Source organism: Rhinolophus sinicus, linkage group LG04 (assembly GCF_036562045.2).
Source record: "Rhinolophus sinicus isolate RSC01 linkage group LG04, ASM3656204v1, whole genome shotgun sequence".
NCBI classification, from domain to species: domain Eukaryota; kingdom Metazoa; phylum Chordata; class Mammalia; order Chiroptera; family Rhinolophidae; genus Rhinolophus; species Rhinolophus sinicus.
In genome coordinates, this window is record NC_133754.1 from 129,562,655 (window position 1) to 129,581,081 (window position 18,427).

At 37.2% G+C, this 18,427-nt stretch overlaps 1 protein-coding gene across 9 annotated transcripts in view; it reads left to right on the plus strand.

Moving 5' to 3' along the window:
* The first annotated feature begins 4,411 nt into the window (after positions 1-4,411).
* The window catches only part of ZDHHC21 (zDHHC palmitoyltransferase 21), a 69,570-nt gene continuing 55,554 nt past the window's right edge, over positions 4,412-18,427 (plus strand). For 2 of the 9 annotated variants that reach the window (XM_019739179.2, XM_074330379.1), the window contains exons 1-3: positions 4,957-5,079; positions 11,794-11,922; positions 17,563-17,761. In XM_019739179.2, the coding sequence (XP_019594738.1) occupies positions 17,608-17,761 (154 nt within the window). In that variant the 5' untranslated portion in view covers positions 4,957-5,079; positions 11,794-11,922; positions 17,563-17,607. The other 7 variants (XR_012495710.1, XM_074330377.1, XM_074330375.1 and 4 more) reach the window with 7 other exon arrangements.

An 18,427-nucleotide genomic window follows, 5' to 3' on the forward strand; every position in this document is an offset into this window, starting at 1 on the left:
TTTCAGAGTCTTCATCAGCTTTCCTGGCGCTGAGTACTTCCTTCTTTCCTTTCCATTTCTGAGAGCTCAGCACTTCCTGTGTTGTGTGATGGAAGCCATTGAATTTTAAATCTCAGCTTCCTCCTCTCCCCTTCAAAATCTCCCACTTGGTCACCCTCTGGCTCTTCTTTTGCTTCTGAATTTGACAATTAACTGTTCCTTTTTCTACCAAAGGCCAGCCTTCCTGTTTGGATCCTTGATTCTACAAGTGCTCCTGCTCCACACTTTGTTTAAGCTCCCAATTTTAACTTGTCTTCTTTTTTTGCTATTTTTATGGTCTTGTCTTGGTGGCAAATCCAGGATCCCCCCATTTCTTTTGCTATTTTCATTATAATGAAATCTCTCAATGAAAATCTCACTCAATCTCATGCAAAGTGGTTGGCGTCATTAAAATTGCCTTATTTTTGTTAATGTTCTTTATAATGAATGAAGACAGAACTTTTCATAATTTTTCTAGACTGATTTTACGTCTTCCTTGGAACTCTGTTAATCCACTTAAATTAAGCTGTTTTCTAAAAATATTTCTCAGAAAAATAGTTTTTTTAAAAGCACATTTTCCTTCTGCCTTCTACTTTGATCCACATTTGCCTTCTACTTTGATCCAAAGGATGAGGCATCAGGGTACCCTGCCCAAAACATCACTTCCTCCCATGTCGGAAGAGTCCATGTGTGAAACTGCTGAGTATGGCAGTTACTTTATTGTGCCATTGACACAGAAAGAAAGACCTCTTTCCTGAAGAACCTTGACTTTGTCCTGACAGTGGGTAGCTTTCTTTATCAAATGGGTTGTTGTTCAAACTTAATCAGCCAGAGGCTACCAGGGACAAACCTGTAGCTTGACAAAATAAGATTTGCTGCCTTGCAAGAAGGGAGGTCACTTCAGAGGAGTGCCACTATTCAAGCAGGAGGAGCCAGGCATCTCTTATAAATTGGGCTCCCATTGAAGGATTCTGAAGATGATCTAAGGGAAGCAGAGATCAGTTTTTGGATTAATTGTTATTTCAAGGAGGAGTTAGGAAAAGAGGGAGTTTGCTAGGAATTGGGTGTTATCCTGAGGTGAATGTGGCTGGGAAATTGGGTATGCCTAGTACTAAACAGCAAGCAGTCTGGGGCAAAGAGAAGGTCATTATGGTAATTTATAACTGCTGCATGACCTTGGCAGGAACAGTGTTTTCTATTAACTTTGCAGCTGGCTTTATCGGTGTCTGTTCTCCCAGCCCAAAAGTAGTGGCAGGGCTTCTTTTCTCTGTTCAGTCCAAGTTGATTGTCATTCTTTCCAGTCCAAACAGATTTTAACTCTTCAGGGGCCTGGATTCTAAACTGATCGTTCACCAGGACACATTTCCCCACTGGTACTTGACCAACTATAAGAATCTTAGGTTCATCTTGATTTACCTTAATATGAATCTTGAGAGCAAACATCAAGCAACCCTAAAAAGTTAATGCAAAGCCACGTGGCTTCACTAACGGGTTCCAATTTCAGACATTCATAACTTTTCCAAACTCTGTCACTGTGACTTTTGATGATGCCACTGCCCTCACTATTAGTCTTTCTGGACTACATTACCCTACTACAAAAGCTTAATGGCTCCTCACTGGAAATAGCACTGTATTTTAATTCATCATGATTTGACTCTGTTGTACCATTCCATTCTCCTCTCTACCTTCCCATGTGTTTTCCATTTGTGCCACAGCAGATGGACTGTTGTACTTTCACGTCTCCATGCCTTTGCTTATAGTTTCCCTCATCCTGGAAGGATTCTTTTTCCCAGTCAAAATCCTGTCTTTATGTGGATGATGCACAAACTTGTTTCCATGAAGCCACTCCTGAATCACCCTATCTGCTTTTCTAGCACATTGCTTTAACTGTTTAGCATTGCTTTTGTTCTGTCTCCTAAGCATACAGTGGGTGTTTTTTTTTTTTTAAATATATATAGTTATCCTTGATATTTGGGGAAAACAAGGTTATTTTGCCTACTCTCTGTGTCTCAGGGCAAGTTCTTAACTTGAAGTTCAGCACTTCATTATGGTCCTCTGGAGGTGTGGGAAGGTGCAGCAGCTTGTGAAACTTTATACATATGTTTATATAATTGCGTGTGCGTGTACTTTGTTAAGAAGCGGGTCCACAGATTTCGTCAGATGCTAAAAATTATGTGTTACCCAAAAGTGGTTAAGAACAACTATTAGAATATTAGACTGTTGTGGAATGGGCACTCTGCCACTCAAACAGATGGGGGAGATGACTATAAGCAACCAAGAAATCATGAATGTGCATCAAATGTGGGTGCTTAGGGCATGGTACCCAGCTGGGCAGGTGGAGAATGCCATCCACCCAAAGCTGCCAAGGGCTATTATCCAGTACTGATTAAACTCTGGACTGCATTTGCACTGACTTTTGGAAAATGCAGTAAAATCCAGTCCTCCCCAGTCACGGCACAGAAGCACAGTAATTGGCTGAGCTTATCCACATAAATGCCCTGACTGTGCCTTTGTTGAGAAGCTAAGTTGACGGTAGCAGCAATACTACTTGCCCTTGTCTATTTTTTCAATTCCCAGATAAATATTAGTTTGATTAATAACCATGTTTCCATCAGTCACAGCCACCATGAGTAGACTAGAATTTTGGAGGGAAAAAAAATAGTACATGACATAGTACATCTTCTCTCCATCCTTACAGTACATAGAAAAGCTCCTGTAAAGATAACATGATGCCATGTCTCCCTTACTGTCTCATTATGACACAGGTATCCAAGTATACGGGTTGCAATACAGTATTGTAATATCTGTCATGAATAATAGAACTAGATGACTTGAACGTCAGAGTAAGGAATAGATGGGCCCTTGATTATACTTTTTAACTGTCCATGCTAAAAAGGCTCATGATTTTGAGAATGTTTTTCCTGCTACTTCTCTCTTTCCATGGCTTTTAAAGAAAATTCTCTGTGGTATTGATTTGGCTGGTAAGAGACAAATTAACTCATGGAAAAAAGTCATGAGAAATATGTACACTTTCAATTGCCATGTACATTCATGTGCTCATCCACTAATGCTCATTTTGGCACTTGTTGAGATATTTGCCACAAATTATTGTCACAAGGGTATGCTAAGAGAGTGCAACATTATTCAATTCAGTTACCTGATACAGGACGTAAAACTCTATCTTTTCTCTTTGCCCAGTGACTCATTATCTGCATTATTTCTTTTCAAACAAAACAACTTACAAAAACCCAATTTACATAAAACGCATTATGAAAATCAAACGTAATTCTTCCAAATGCAATTGTCACAGCCTTCCAACTAGCGAGGCATAAACAGAGGAGTTTATTTGTTAATCTGAAAGAAAATAAAACGTGCATAGAGTTAAGCCGATCCCTACCGTTGAGCTCCTTGCGGGGTAAGAGACAATATTCTAGGTCAGTAATTTTAAAACTTGAGTGTGCATGAGAATCACTTGGAAAGCTTGTTAAAACACAAATTGCTGGGTTCCCTCCACCCCCAAAGTTTCTAATACAGTAGATCTGGGGTGGAGCTGGAGAATATGGAACGTCTCATGAGTTCCCAGGTGTTGTTGAAGCTGCTGGTATGGGGACCACACTTTGATAACCATTGATTAGGTCTTTAAGGTCCCAACGTGTTTGTAATCAATTCAGAAACTACAACATAACATATTTAAAAATACCTAGCAACACAAGATAGCATAAGGACCCAAAATAAGCTACAATGTGTGTGATGTATGTGCAGTGGTGAGAGAGAATGCTGGGCTGGCAGGATTTGAGCTGACTCCCAGATCTGGATAGAATTAAGATCATCAGAGTAGAAGATGGACGGCATTCCAAGTAGGTAAATGAACCAAGTTAGTAGTTCAAGTTGAGACTGAAGCGGTAGGTAGGGACCAGTTTGTGAATGGCTTTCAATGACATCCTGTAAGGAGTTCAGATTTTATGCAGCAGGTAATATTTCTTCCATCCTCACATTATCTCCTCCAGTGGCCTACAAGCACAAAGATTTAACTCTACTGCAAACACTTTAACCTTCCCAAGGTACTGTTCAGCTGGGGTGAGGGACAAGAGGGGAGGTTTTCGTATAGCGTTTGATAAGATACCAATTTAGACCTGGAGGTGGATTATTTGCAATGTCGAGTCAATTTATTTTTCAAAAGGGTCAGGATGGGAAACTGGGTAACTTTCGGATGTCTCCTGAAATACTAAGGAAAACCTCTTTGAGTACGAATTTAGGTTGCTGACCGACATAGGGAAAATCTTGGATGGCTGTGGCAACTTTGGCTCTTGTCCTATTGAGGGTCTGTAGTGAGCAAGACCATGCACTAGGGTCCAGTGCTTTTCAATCTCTAGGGTATACACGTAGGAATCACCTGGAGATCTTGTTAAAATGCAGGTACTGACTGAGCAGGTCTGAGATTGTGCATTTCTATCAAGTTGCCAGAGGATGCTGATGCTGCGGACTGCATTTTGAAGGAAGGTACCACGAGACATCCAGAACGTCTTAGGGGGAGTGAGGCCGGTTGACCATCTCCCCGTAAGGAAAGAGGATAAGTGCCATCCTTAAAGGAATGGCTCTCCCCTGTATTCTCGGAGAGGGGGACGCTGAGGGTGTGGGGGACCAGGAGGAGGACGCCCTGGGCAGAGGTGGGAGCGGGCATCAGGGGAGGGCGGAGGCGCCCGGGTGCGTCAGGTACGAGTGTTCGGGTGATGGCGGTCCGGCCGGGTACGCGGACCAGGTCCACCGAGCGTCTCCTCCTGCCCGCCGCGCGATCTCTGGTCTTTCGGCCCTCCGCGGCTCCCATCGTGGCTGCCGGCGCGAAGCGAGACGGCGACGGCGGCAGCCGGTCACTGCACGGAGCGGGCAGGCGCGTACCCACCCCGCGGGCCCTGGCACTCGGGCTCCCGGAAGCGGAAAAGGAGAGCGGCCCGGCCTGGGCGACGGAGGTACTGGGAGAAGTGGAGGAGGAGGAGGAGGAGGGGGGCGAGCCGCCGGCTGCCGCGAGAGCAGCGGCGGCGAGAGGACAGCCCGCGGGCGCCGGTGAGTGTGCAGGCGCGGGGACGCAGCCGCCCCGCCTTCCGGGCCCCGGCGCGTCGCCCCTCGGCGCCCGGCCGTCCTCACCTGGCCGCGCGCCCGCCCGGTGCCCGGCCCCCTCCCGCACCTGCCGCCCCGCCCTGCCCGCCGGCACCTGCCCCCCGCCCACTCGGAACCCCGGGTTTTGTCGGTGCCCTGCTGATGCCTGGCCTGGCCTCGCTCAGAGCATCTTCAGTCAGGGCTGCCGCCGCCGGCCAGCTGCCCCTCCCATTAACTCGTGCTGGGTTAGCGCCTGACCGTCCTGGAGATGATTTGGGTAGGTAGGTTTGTTTGTTTGTTTGTTTAATTTATTAAATCTGTGTTCTGAGTTTCTCGCCTGTGAAGTGTTTCCCGTTCTGTACCCGCGCTCGGAGACCTGCGCCAGGGATCCCGGATTGATGCTACCACCGCCTTTCATTCATTTTCCAGATGGCGGGTGCGAGGCTGCCCGGGATTAGCAGGAGGAGACACAGTTGACTCCTGTAGTGACCTTCTGCCTCCCTCCCTCAGATCCAGGAGTGGTTCTGAGAAAAATGGCTCATGGACGGCAGCACTTTGCACTTGTTACCCTTCACTATAATTGGTCGTTGGCTTTTAACTGGAGAGTCCATTTAAAGTTGTGGTCTTTCTCAAGCTGTATTTGGGTCACGTTTTATGATCCCTTGGGAGTTAGTGGAGGATGTCTGTATCTCTAGGGCTGAGAGAACCTGACCGGTTATTACTTGAAAATATTGCAGTGTAGCAGTCTATAAAAGTACAAAAATCAAGGTCGTTGTGGGCGGGTCGTAAATCATAGGGTGAAGTTACAGTCTAAAATAAAGAGGACTAAGGATAATTAAGGTGGGCACGTTAAAAAGATGTGTCAAATGGATCCTCACCCTAGTATGCGAATATATATACTTAAAAAATTCACTACCTACCTTGTGGTGGTAGTAATAACAGTAATAGTAGTAATGATAATCATGATCGTAAGGTAGTATGTGTCATCCCTGTCCTAAAATGCTTTTGGTGTAATATCTTGTTAAATCTTTCCAAATATTTAGATTTTATTTATTTTAAAGATAAAATCGAGAGAGGTGTGCTTTATTTTGCCTCAGTCTGAATGGCCAAAATATTTTTGAAGAAGAGATGACGTGAGAAATCGATCAGAAAGAAATAACCAAATGAGATTGGGTGTTGTGGGGAAACAAACAAATTAGATTTTAGTCCCATTGCCATCACTGTCTAGCTAGCTGTGCGGTCATGGGTTTCAGTGACCCATGCTCTGTTTTCATCTATACAATTAAGGAGTCAGGCTAACCTCTTTAAAGCATATTCACTTTTCCATGCTGATTTGGCATATGCTATGTCTGGAAATTAAGACCCTTTAATATGTTAAAGGTACATTTAAAACATTTACTTGAATAAGTATTAGTAAACTTATATCAAAATATAAGTTAAAAATGCATAATTCCATACTTTTGGAATAGTGCTTGGTTAGTACTATACCAGAATTCCTCATTTTGGGTATAATGTAATAGGATTACGTTAGGCCCCTTTAAACTGTTGTGATTTCTGTTAAACTTAACATACCTTAGAAGCTGTAGTTGGAATAGAGCATATTTTAAATAAAATGATAATTGTGTTACATTGCCTATCTCTGGGATGTTTTATTTAATAAAAGAAATTTAAGCATTTTAAAATGCAGGCACATAACCGTCAACTTACCTGGTAGGTTCTAAAGCAAGAAGTAATTAGTAAATCATTAAATTTTTATTTCTTATTTGCCCACTGCCTGATTTCTTTAATTCATAGGGACTGTTTAAGTACTTCTAGAAAAGAGCATGGATAAAATAATGCCCTGTATTAGTGAAGAAACGGATTGAGAAGTCTAGTAATGTCTCCATGGAGTTTTTTTTCTGGAATTGTAATTGAGTGTGAGTCAATAAAGTCTTTTTCAGCATAGAAAGTTATGTAGTGGTGGTATTAGTATTACTGGTGTATTACTGGGAAGGCAGAGGAAAAGCTATTTTTATTACCAGAAAGTTGTTCCCTAAGCTCAGTTTCACTATATATTAAGAAATGAAGACTTTTTATATTGCTTTAGTAAAATATTAGGGCTCAGATTCAACTTTTCAAATGTACTAAATATAAATGGCATTTAGCATCTAGTAGAATAATCAGTGCATTAATACCTCTCATTAAAGTTGAAAATGTTTGAACTATTTTGAGTTGGTAAAAAAGTGTAAGTGAAAGACAAGAATGGAAAAACACTAGTCATTGTTATTGTAAGAATAGTGCTATTTGGATTAAGAATCGTTGATAAATTGAGTTCGCCTAGTTTAAGTAGCACGTCTTCATGGCCCTGAAGTAGCACTGCTCACATTTTCAGTCTTCCTGGAGAACTCAGCACTTGAGTCAGAATTCCCTACTTTAGGGGCTTCATTGACTTCTGAAATCACGTCCTGATTTTCTCCCATGCTTCATTCCACAACTCACCAGTCCTGCTTTTACTTGCAAGAGATTTAGTTTACAGGCTTTAGTTCTGTCTCTATTTTAGATCACATCTCTATTTTTTGATTTACTGCTTGAAGAGACCTCATGCCAACATGTGGAAATACAACCTCCCTACATGCTTATTGTATGATACTAGCTGAAAGGCCATACTATCTGAGGTTTATCATCTCTGACAAGTAGTTCTCAGACTTTAGTGTTGGAGAAAGTGGGTAGCTGGGGTATGGTTAAATTGTATCACTGCTTTAATGATGGGGACCCAGAATCATTTTTCATTCTAGAGTTTGTAAGACTAGAAGTAAAACTCATCTTTAAGTTTCCCCTCTCCCCTTCAAAGTTATCATTTTTGGAGGTGCTTACATTTGCCAGGCAATTTATCACTTAAGCATGACAACAACACTGTGAATTAGTATTTTTATCACCATTTACAGATGGTTAAACTGAAGCTTGAAAAACTGAAACTTGTAGAGCTAATAAGAGGCTGCATTATAATTTGAATGTGGCTCTCTTTTTAATATCTGCATAAAATTACTTTTCTACTCTATTGAAATAAACTGAATACCTATGTGATATTTAAAAATTGAATACCTCGTTGACTATTAAGGACAGCTGTAGCCTGATATTTTAGGTCGAATTATTTAACTCGACCAGTTTTAGAGTAGATAAAATCAAAAGTTAACTAATTGTATAAATGTTTATATAGTTGTAACTTTGTTTTTCAAATTCATATGAAGTGGCTATTTTAAAATTTAATATATATACAGAGGATGCAAAAAAAAAGTATACAAGTGGACAGTTTGGTCAACGTTGCTCAAGCAGTTCACCATGATCAGAAGTGTGTGGATGCTGATGGTAACCACTTTGAGCACTGCTTATAATTGCAGAAGTCAAACGTGACTTGTGTTCATCTTTTGTTATCGAGTATTACAATTTATATATTGAGTATTACCAATTTAATAGTTTTATCCTTTCTTAAAATGTGTATACATTTTTTTTTTTTTTTCGGCATAACCATTTTCTTTTTGCCCTGTGGGGAAAAATTTTTTTTCTTTTTTGGTTTACCCTATAAATTACTGATTGTATTCTTTTAGACATAGCAATATTAAAAATATTTAATTACATTTTATAGTTAAGAATATTTGGGATATTCTTTGTTATCCCCAAATTTCTTGGATTTTTAAACCTAGCATTACTTTTATGCCACATTGATGAGATTTGATTCCACAGTGGTGGTCATGTTGTTGAACTGGATGAAATGTTCATCTCATTTTGGATGCTTTGGCTGCGGTTTGCCTCTAATAACTATAAATGTAAAGTAGGATTTTCCCTTGCTTTTAAGCCAGTGAACTCATGGATGACTCATGGATGGTTGACTTGAGCTATTACCTAATAACATTACTGACAGAAACTGTTGTGCTGAAACATCAGGAAGCACCCTACAGTCAGTCATAGCAGCGTTATTGACCTTGGTCATATTTCAGAACATTTTATTGTATCACATTTAATTCTGCTTGAGATTTTTTTCTCTAGAAGAAGACTGAGTCATTCATTTGCCATTAGAGTAGCAGTTCCTTTACTGTCATTCTGTATTTTGTGTCTGAGAAACAAAGGTGCAGCCAAGAAGGCCACTTTAAATTAGCTTAAAAAATTAGAGTAGAAACAAATTACAGTCGGCAATCTAACAATCATGGACCACGGAAAAGTTTAACCTGGGAGAAAAATAGTTTAAAAATATCTCTTAAGGGGAATGGAAACGTCATGATAATGATTTTGATAATGATAATGATTTTGATGTATTTTTCAAATCCTAAGTATGTAATAGTTTCTCATTGCTGTGGTAAGCAGTATGCTTAACAAACTCTTAACTTGTCCTTTATTTCCTGTCTTGGAGAATGGCACCACCTTTCACCTAGTCCCTCAGCCAGAAACTTGGGAACCATCCTAGCCTGTGTGCTTTTGGGTCCAGCTGCTCACCACTCCTGTCAGTTTTACTCATTAAGTTATTAATTGCCTTTTTTCCAGCATGTCTCCTGTCTTCAGTGTTCTTCTTCACCCCCTCTCCTCTCCAGTCCTCTTATAAGTTACCGCTTTTCGGGTGCTTACCACGTGCCATCAATTCTCATCTGGGTAACCAGTAAGCCTAGCTTATTTCATTTAGTCAGTCTTGGAGCTTAATCCATCCACCCAGTTTATTCTTCAAAGTGTTGCTCTTCTTTCCAAAATGCAAATTTCACCATGGCATTCTTCTGCCTAAAATCCTTCAATGGTCTCCCACTGTGTTCAAGGGCAAGTCCAAACTCATTGGCATGGTTTAACAGTATGCTTCACTCTTAGGTCACTCTCTGCTTGTAAGTCATGAAATAATATCAGAGTCTATCAGGTCCAGTGAGGGTAAATATCATTTTATTCAACTTTCAGTTCTATATGTCATACATACAAAATATATTCTCATATATCTCACCTCTTTCTATGTGTACTGGTAACATTATGAAATATATTTCTTAGAATTGATTGTGGTTCATGCGGTTAGACATGTTTTATCCCCTTCTATATGCAATGACTAATCATTTCAGTTTAATTGGATTTTCCTTATGCTAAGTGAATAAGTCAGGCAGAAAAAGTCAAGAACCATATGACTTCACTGATATATGGGATATGAACCGAAAGCAACAAAGGAACAAGACAAACAAACAAAAACCCATAGACACAGACAACAGTTTAGTGGTTAGAGGATAAGGATTATCAGGGGGTAAGGGTAAGTGGTAGAAGAAGGTAAGGGGGTCAAATATATGGTGATGGAAGAACTGACTCTGGGTGGTGAACACACAAGGTGATGTCTAGATGATGTAGAATTGTACACTTGAAACCTGTGTAATTTTACTAACCAATGTCACCTAAATAAATTTAATTAAGAAAAAGGAATCCTGATATATCATACAATATGGATGGACTTTGAAAACGTGCAAGAAGCCATTACAACAGACCACATATTGTATGACTTCATCTATATGAAATACTCAGAATAGGCAAATCTATTGAGACAGAAAGTAGATTAGTGGACATGTAGGGCTGGGGGAGGGAAGGGTGGAGAAAAATGGGAAGTGACTGCTAATGTGTACAGAGCTTCTTTTGGGGGTGATGAAAATGTTCTATAATTGATTGTGCTTATAGTTGCACAACTCTTTGAATATGTTAAAAGCCACCTAATTGATTTTGAGCACACTTAAAACAATTGTACCTTAATAAATTTGTTATAAAAAAAAATTAGATTTTTTTTTTTTTGCCTGTTTTTATACCCTTGTTTGTTTTCTTATTCAGAAGAGCCTCCATTCTTCATTTAGATTTCACTCTCTCTGGAAATCTTTTCCTGAGAACAATTGACCATAAGAAGTACATTTTGTATTGCAACCTAGTACACACATAAATATTCACATAAGTGAAAAACATTCCAGAAACAATATCCTTCCTATATGAGATGCTTTCTTGTCCCCTTGCCCTCTATCTTACCTTGTCTTATGTAGTATTGATCTTGTCTGTTTACTAGTCTGTCTCCACTGAGGATAGGGCCCCCTCTCTTTTGTACTTATATATAGTATTTACATATACTACATATAGTATATAGTCAATAGATATTGATTAAATTAATGAAATATTGAAGTGGTGTGTCATCTAGAACTCTTTACAGTATTATTGTTTAAGCTTGAACTGTAGAAACTAACTTTTATGGTTGCTTCTTACAAAAGGATAACTTTTTTCCTTAAACATAAAACATTTAAAACTAAAACTTGCTTCTATTTTACATTCTATGTTTATCAGTTGTGATGAGAAAGTTCTAGCCTCACATGGTGATAGATATTACATTGCATTTTGTCATATCAGTGATCTCAGAATTGATTGTCATTTTGTGATTTGTGGTCAGGAAGTTTTATGAAGTCCAAATGCCAGACACATAATGCTAATTTGATTTTATGGGAACTGAGTGGTTTCAAAAGAGAATTTTCATGTATAATGGCAACCAAATGCAGATTTGGGGGGAATGGGGAGATAAGAAAGCAGATAATCAGATGGAGTTGAATCATCTTATTTCTGACTTTAAAACTTTGTAATTGACATTTTCACAGTTAGAATATTTAGCTTTTTACAGTTTTGTTCTTTGTGAGAGATAATTGTTTGTTAAACCATTAATAGAGTCTCATGGAGAACTGTTATTGAGAAGAGCTCCTTTGTTGGAATGTAATACAAAGAAAGAATGAATCCAGATAAAACCTCTAAATGCCAGTATCAGAAAAATTGCAACACATCATAGTGAATTTACAAGTAAGTATTTATTTAATTTTACATGGGAATATATTTCTGAATTATGTGGTGTTGTATCCTTAAAGTCTTATGTTTGGATGCATTTAACAATTGTTCTGCAAAAAAAATTGTAGTTATTTTATTTAAAATTTTTCATATTACATTTGACCTAAACATTTTCTTAAATAAGGCTTTTTCCACAGAGAAAACAAATCTGTAAGTAATAGAAATTTCAGAAACATCTTTCTGTATTATAAATCTTTACATGGCTTTACAGCTGATGCTTCTGCACTTCATTTTAAAAAATACTAATTTTAAAAGCATTTAATATAAGAACAATATGTAGATAAAGAGAGGCTTAAATTAAACATTTTGCTTGTAAGGTTTGTAGTGTCTAATCAGACTCCATAGGCTATCTTTATATTTCGGTTGGTGAAAAGAGTTTAGAAGTACATATGTTTGTTAATAAACTTAGAAGAACATGTAAATATGTGAAAGCCTTCCTTCTCACTGCTCTTTCCTTCCTCAGCCCAGTGGTAACCACTGTTAACAGTTCAGGAGATGTGTTCTTTCTCACACTTTTTTTCTATACGTATACAGAAATTACTTATACATATATTTTTTCTAGCAAGAAAATTCTACAGATATTTCTATAACTTTCTTTCCCCTTCAACATTTAATTATGAAAATTTTAACAGGAGAGTTGAAAGAATCAGTGTAACATCTGAATACTCATCACCTACATTCACAACTAGTATTTTACTGAACTTCATCATATACTCATGTCTCCCTCTGTCCATCTGTCAATCCATTTTAATGTTTTTGGATCCATTTCAAAGTAAATTGCAGATATCAGTATACTTCCTCCCCCCGCTCCCCAATACTTCAGCATACATATCATTAACTAGAGTTCAATGCTGGTTTACAAGGTTTTTTAAAAGATAAATTTACATACCATGAAATACACCAATTTTATGTGTATGTTTCCTGAGTTTTGACAGTTCATAACCTGTGTATCCCAAACTCAAATCAAGATAGAGATCTTTATCAGCACTACAGAAAATTCCCTATGCCTTTCCTAAGCTATCTTTCTCCTCCCCTCCCTTTAGGAAACCACTGTTAAGATTTTTCTCACTGCCATAGACTTTGCCTATGTAATTTATTTTTTCTCACTCAATACTATGTGTGGGTAGCCATATGCAGATCTAGGCTCCCTTCTTTCTCTTCTGTTTTTCTTTTAAAGTTGCAGTGGTTTGGAAATAGTCTACACAATGAATGTGTTGTAATTGATTTGATCAGTCCCTTCCCTCTACATGGATATTTAGGTTGTGCCATATTTTTGTGATATAAAAAGTGCTGTATAGAACATCCTTGTATGTATATATACCTCTATACTCTAGTGAGTATTTTGTAGGTATTACTAGAAATAAAACTCTAAGAGTTTGACATTTTAATAGATACTACCAAATTGCCCTCCAAATGATTGTATCAATAATGTATAAGTGTCCTTTTCCCTCTGCCTGCTCACCATTGGATTTCATCTGTCTTTCTAAAATTTTGTCAATAGAAAGGATGAAAAATATACCTAGTTATTTCACATTTTCCTAATCACTAGTGATTAGTCATTGGCTTTTTTTCTTTTGTGAATTGCCTCTCAAAGTATGTACTTTATATGCCTCTTATCAGTTATATGTTACTTTATTTATTTTCCAGGGATGCTTTGGCTTTTAACTTTGTTTTTGGTGTGTTTTCAGAACTTTTTTCTTTATGTGGTCAAACTTGGCTTATGGGTCTTGTTTGTGAAAACCTTCCTCATTCCAAGATTATAAAACTACATGCTATTTTCTTCTACTAGTTTTGCTTTTTATTTGGAATTTAGAACAGACAGAAAAGTCACTGTGTACGGGGTGCCAGGAAAATTTTTATATGGAGAGTGAGATTCAAATTGACCTTAAAGTATGAGTTGAATTTAGAGTAAGCAAAATGGTAAGGACATTTCAGATAGGAGAAGTGAAATGGGAGAGGGAATATATTTTTCATATTCATGGAACAGTAACAGACCACTGGCTAAGGTGGAGAGTCCAATAAAACTGTAAGTTTAGAGATACATGTTTGACTAGATTTCTTGTAAATTATTTTGGATAACTTTTATCATTTCCTAAAGTCTGCATTCTGTTGGTATGGTTTTCTGTCATATAGTTGTTTTCTGTCACTTTTTATAATGACTTGAGTATTCTGCCTGAGGAAAATGTGTGGTGAAATTATAGTTGCCTGAAAAGGCAAAAAAGGAAAGGTGGTTTCCTACCAGAATAGTTTGAACATTATAAAATTCACATAGTCCAGTTTATTAGAGTTGAATTATGATTTCTTTTTAAAAAAGTTTGTGCTGTAGTAATTTACATCATTAAAGAAGTTAGTCACAGCACTCAAGATTGCAATCTTAAAAAATGTTGAAGTACCAGTATGTCCACTTAGTTACATCAAAGTTTGAGTTATGAGTTCACCATTAATATACAAATTAATATGTTGGAATCTCTAGCTAATGAAAGTATTTTACAAATGCCACACTTAAGACGGAGTAGCAGCATGTGTTCAGTTCAGTTCAGTTGTTGCTCAGGATGTGTAATAGTTTCTGTTCAGCCATAAGCCACGCCTGGTGGATATTAACTGAGTGGAGCCAACCTGCAGCTCTACCAGTTACGTGTTTCTGGTTGTAATCTGATTTGGAGCTCTTGGGAGACTACTGTTTTCCTCTCTACAGTCCAATTGTAAAGATTATGTGGCACTAATATTCACTAATCAGGTATTTGAAAAATATATTCAACATCTTATTTGTTTATTGTTTTATTTTTCTATCTTTTGCTTGCTTTTCCTTGGGGATGCTTGTTCTTTTAGAGTTTGTTGTCTATGTATATTTCCATCCAGGAAAAACAATTTTTAACTGTCCTTTTCACTATCTATTATTTTTTGTTGTGAAGAATCTCTTCTAGTGATAAGAAAAATTTGTTTTCTCTGGTGGAGGAGAATAAAAATAGAGTTCAAAACCTAAATATTTGATAATTTTGCTGCTTGTTTTGCTGGCTTGTTTGCTTTTCTGTTTTTAATACTAACAAATTTAGAAATAGGTAATGAAATTTCTCTGCTCTATATAATTATTGTAGCTCATAGTCTGTTGGTTAGTCCTGAATGGAAGGAACTGAAACATTAAATGATAGAAGGCACATGAAGTTAACAATATTAAAACATGTTGAGAGACAGAGCCTTTAGTCATTTCTGTTATCACTTGATGGTTGGCAAGACTGTAAAAATAGACATTCTTTTCAATGTTTGTCTTTTTAGCTATGTAAATAGCTTATTAATTGTATTTGAATTCCCTTAGTGTTTAAAATAATAACTAGCAAATTAAATAGCAAGCTTTATCCTCTGTGACTTTCCTTATTTAAATGATGCTGATAGGTCTTTTACTTTTCTAATTGAAAGGTAATGAAGTTCAACTTTACTTTTTTTAAAGACTTAGGCACTATTGGCATTTTAGACTTCATATGTAAGTACTAATTTAGACCATATCTGATTTAAACAGTTGGGTGTTTTTGCATTTGAGCTGTCTTTTTTCCTGCTGCCCCAATACTTGTAGGTTCTGAGGATGATAGCAAAGGAGTAGTCTTTGAAAACTAACCCTTAATCTTTTTTTCTTTGTTCTGGTAGCTTTATAGCTTTAAAGAACATTGGCAAGGCCTGTAAGAGATGATACTCTGAGGCTCTTCATCTGATGATAAATTATTCTTAGAATGAAGTAGTCTGGGATATAAACTGAAAATTTGGGAGTCATTCTTGACTCTTTTCTCTGTGACCCCTAATATCCAATCAATTAATAAAACTTACTGGTTTGATTGTAACTATTTCTTCAGTTTAGCTCTTCTCCAAAACTAATTTTGGCTTTTGTCTTCTCTTAGCCTAACTGATCTCAGTCTTTAATTTTACCCTCCACATCAGAGCTTCAGTAATTTATTTAAAGTATATTCATACTGTTCATTATGTGAATCCCCTGCTTCAGTAGCTTTCCAATGCCTAAGACTGCAGTCTTAGCATCCTAACATGGCGTCTTTGTATCCTTCATGATATAGCCCCTTCTTTCTCACCACTCACTCTTCATTGAAAGCTTTGTGATTTATGATGGCAGTTTGTTATACCTCCTACAATTTTTATTCTTGTATACCTCCTGCTCTGCCTTCTGTTTGCAGCATAACTTTTGCTCTGTCTTTTAAGACTGAACTCAGGTTTTACCCCCTTCAGAAAGTCTTGCCTTGGTTTAACTAGTCCCCATCTTTTGTGCCACTACTAACATCTTGTCCACATTTCTGGAACTTATCATATTATTTACACCCATTTAATGACTTGCCCCCCCCCCATTAGATTGCTAGTTTCTTTAAGCAGAAACCATGTCTTATTCATCACTGTATCTACAGTGCTGTGTATTGGAGGCTCAGTGAACATTTGTTGAACTGAGTTCAACTCATTGCTGTAACATTACAGTCTTAGTAAAGCTCCTGGGTAAGTGGTTCCTAGATACCAGTCAGCTGTATAAGATACAATTGTGGAGCATTTGAAAATATTTTATTGTTTTCGAGCTTTACTCCGTAAAGAATTATGATTCAATAAATCTGGAATGGGGCCTGGGAATAAGTATTTTTAAAACAGTTCCTCAGTTGATTCTGGTTTGCTTACAGGTTTGAGAAACATTATCCTAGTTTATTATTGTATTATTCCATTGTATTTTATGTAAAAGGTGCCCCTTAGATCTCATATAGTAATTTATTGTTTAAGCTTTGTAAGTTACATTTAAAGTATAGATATTTTTAAGTCACTTTTTTGGTACCATAGATATAGAGGGATCTTAACTTTTAAATGGCTCAGTGGGAGGTCTGTTAGCATTTTGTTAACTGAGAAATGTCCCATTTAAATAGGTGTCTTTTTGAGTTGATAGTAATAAGAATAGTTGGGCTTCATTCCATTAATTTAAATATTTTAGGCAATTTGTAATTACTTTTTACTTTTTATTATTTTTCAAAACGATTTTTAAGCTTCTCATTATGGTTTAAAATTGTACAAATCTTAAGTGTACAGTTCAGTGAATTCTTACATATGTATATACCCCATTAAGCACTACCCAGGTCAAGATATAGAATATTTTTAACCCCTCACATTTTCCCGTGTGTCCCTTTCCAGTTAATAAAAACCCCTCCCACTACAAGATTATCATTATTTTGACTTGAATGCCCATCAGTTAGTCTTATGATTAAAACTATAAAAAATTTTATGCATATATATCTTTTGGTGGGTATATGCACTCATTGCTCTTGGGGTTTACAACACATGGCATTGCTGGGTTGAGGACAGGCTTGTGTTGAACTTCAGAAGGTGGTGCCAATTTATGTTCTCTGATAGCAATTCATGCTGAAAATTGAAATTAAAGTATTTGAAACTTATGGTGAAATTTGAATATTTTGAAACTTCTCTTTGTTTTCCAAAGCATTTTATTTTGTCAAAAATATGCAAAGAAAACTCAACAAGTGTCCTTTTATAGTTGCCAGTAATGTAGTTTTGTTTTAGTCAAATAATTTTTTCTATATCAGTAACTTTTTTCTTTTTTCTCTCTCGTAGGATCGTCGTTCCGTGTGGGTTGTCAGGCAGTTGTAGGACTGCAAAATGGGTCTCCGGATTCACTTTGTTGTTGACCCACATGGTTGGTGCTGCATGGGTTTGATTGTCTTTGTCTGGTTATACAATATTGTTATAATTCCCCAAATTGTCCTCTTTCCTCACTATGAAGAAGGACATATTCCAGGCATATTAATAATAAGTAAGTTTCTAGGTCTTTATTTCTTTCTTTATGTAATTAAAGATTTTCCTCATTGCGAATGTTTTTGGAGCATAGTGCTACTATGATAACCTTTCTTTTAATGTTGTTAGTACTATTAATGTAAGTTACCTACTACACTATGTAAGTTTTAAAAAATAATGGCCTTCATACATATTTTGCAGGGTTAGATAAATGTGATAGCTTCATATCTAACTCTGAAAAATATATACAGATCATTTTGTTTTAAAAAACTGGTACAACAGTGCTAATTTGTATGTGGGTGGTGTATTTTTAATGTTTCTGTTATGTACTTACTGCAAATATAGGAGTTTGAAGAACGAAGATGATATACATTACTGAGAAATGAGATTTTCATGATATGGATATTATTGACTATGATGTCGATTATAACACTTTGAACTTCTGGATAATTATTTTCTGCTATAACTTTGGAGGTGGCTTGCTTATAATTAAAAACATAAGTTTGAAATGACATATTTTATATGTGCATGGCATTTACAGTTTCCATGTACATGATGTCATTTTGACCTCATAAGAGCTATGGGAAATATAACCTCTGTTATACAAATGATCAAGCTGACCATATACAATACATTCAGTCCTGGAGTTAGCACTTGAACTAAGTTTCCTATTACATGTGAGTGC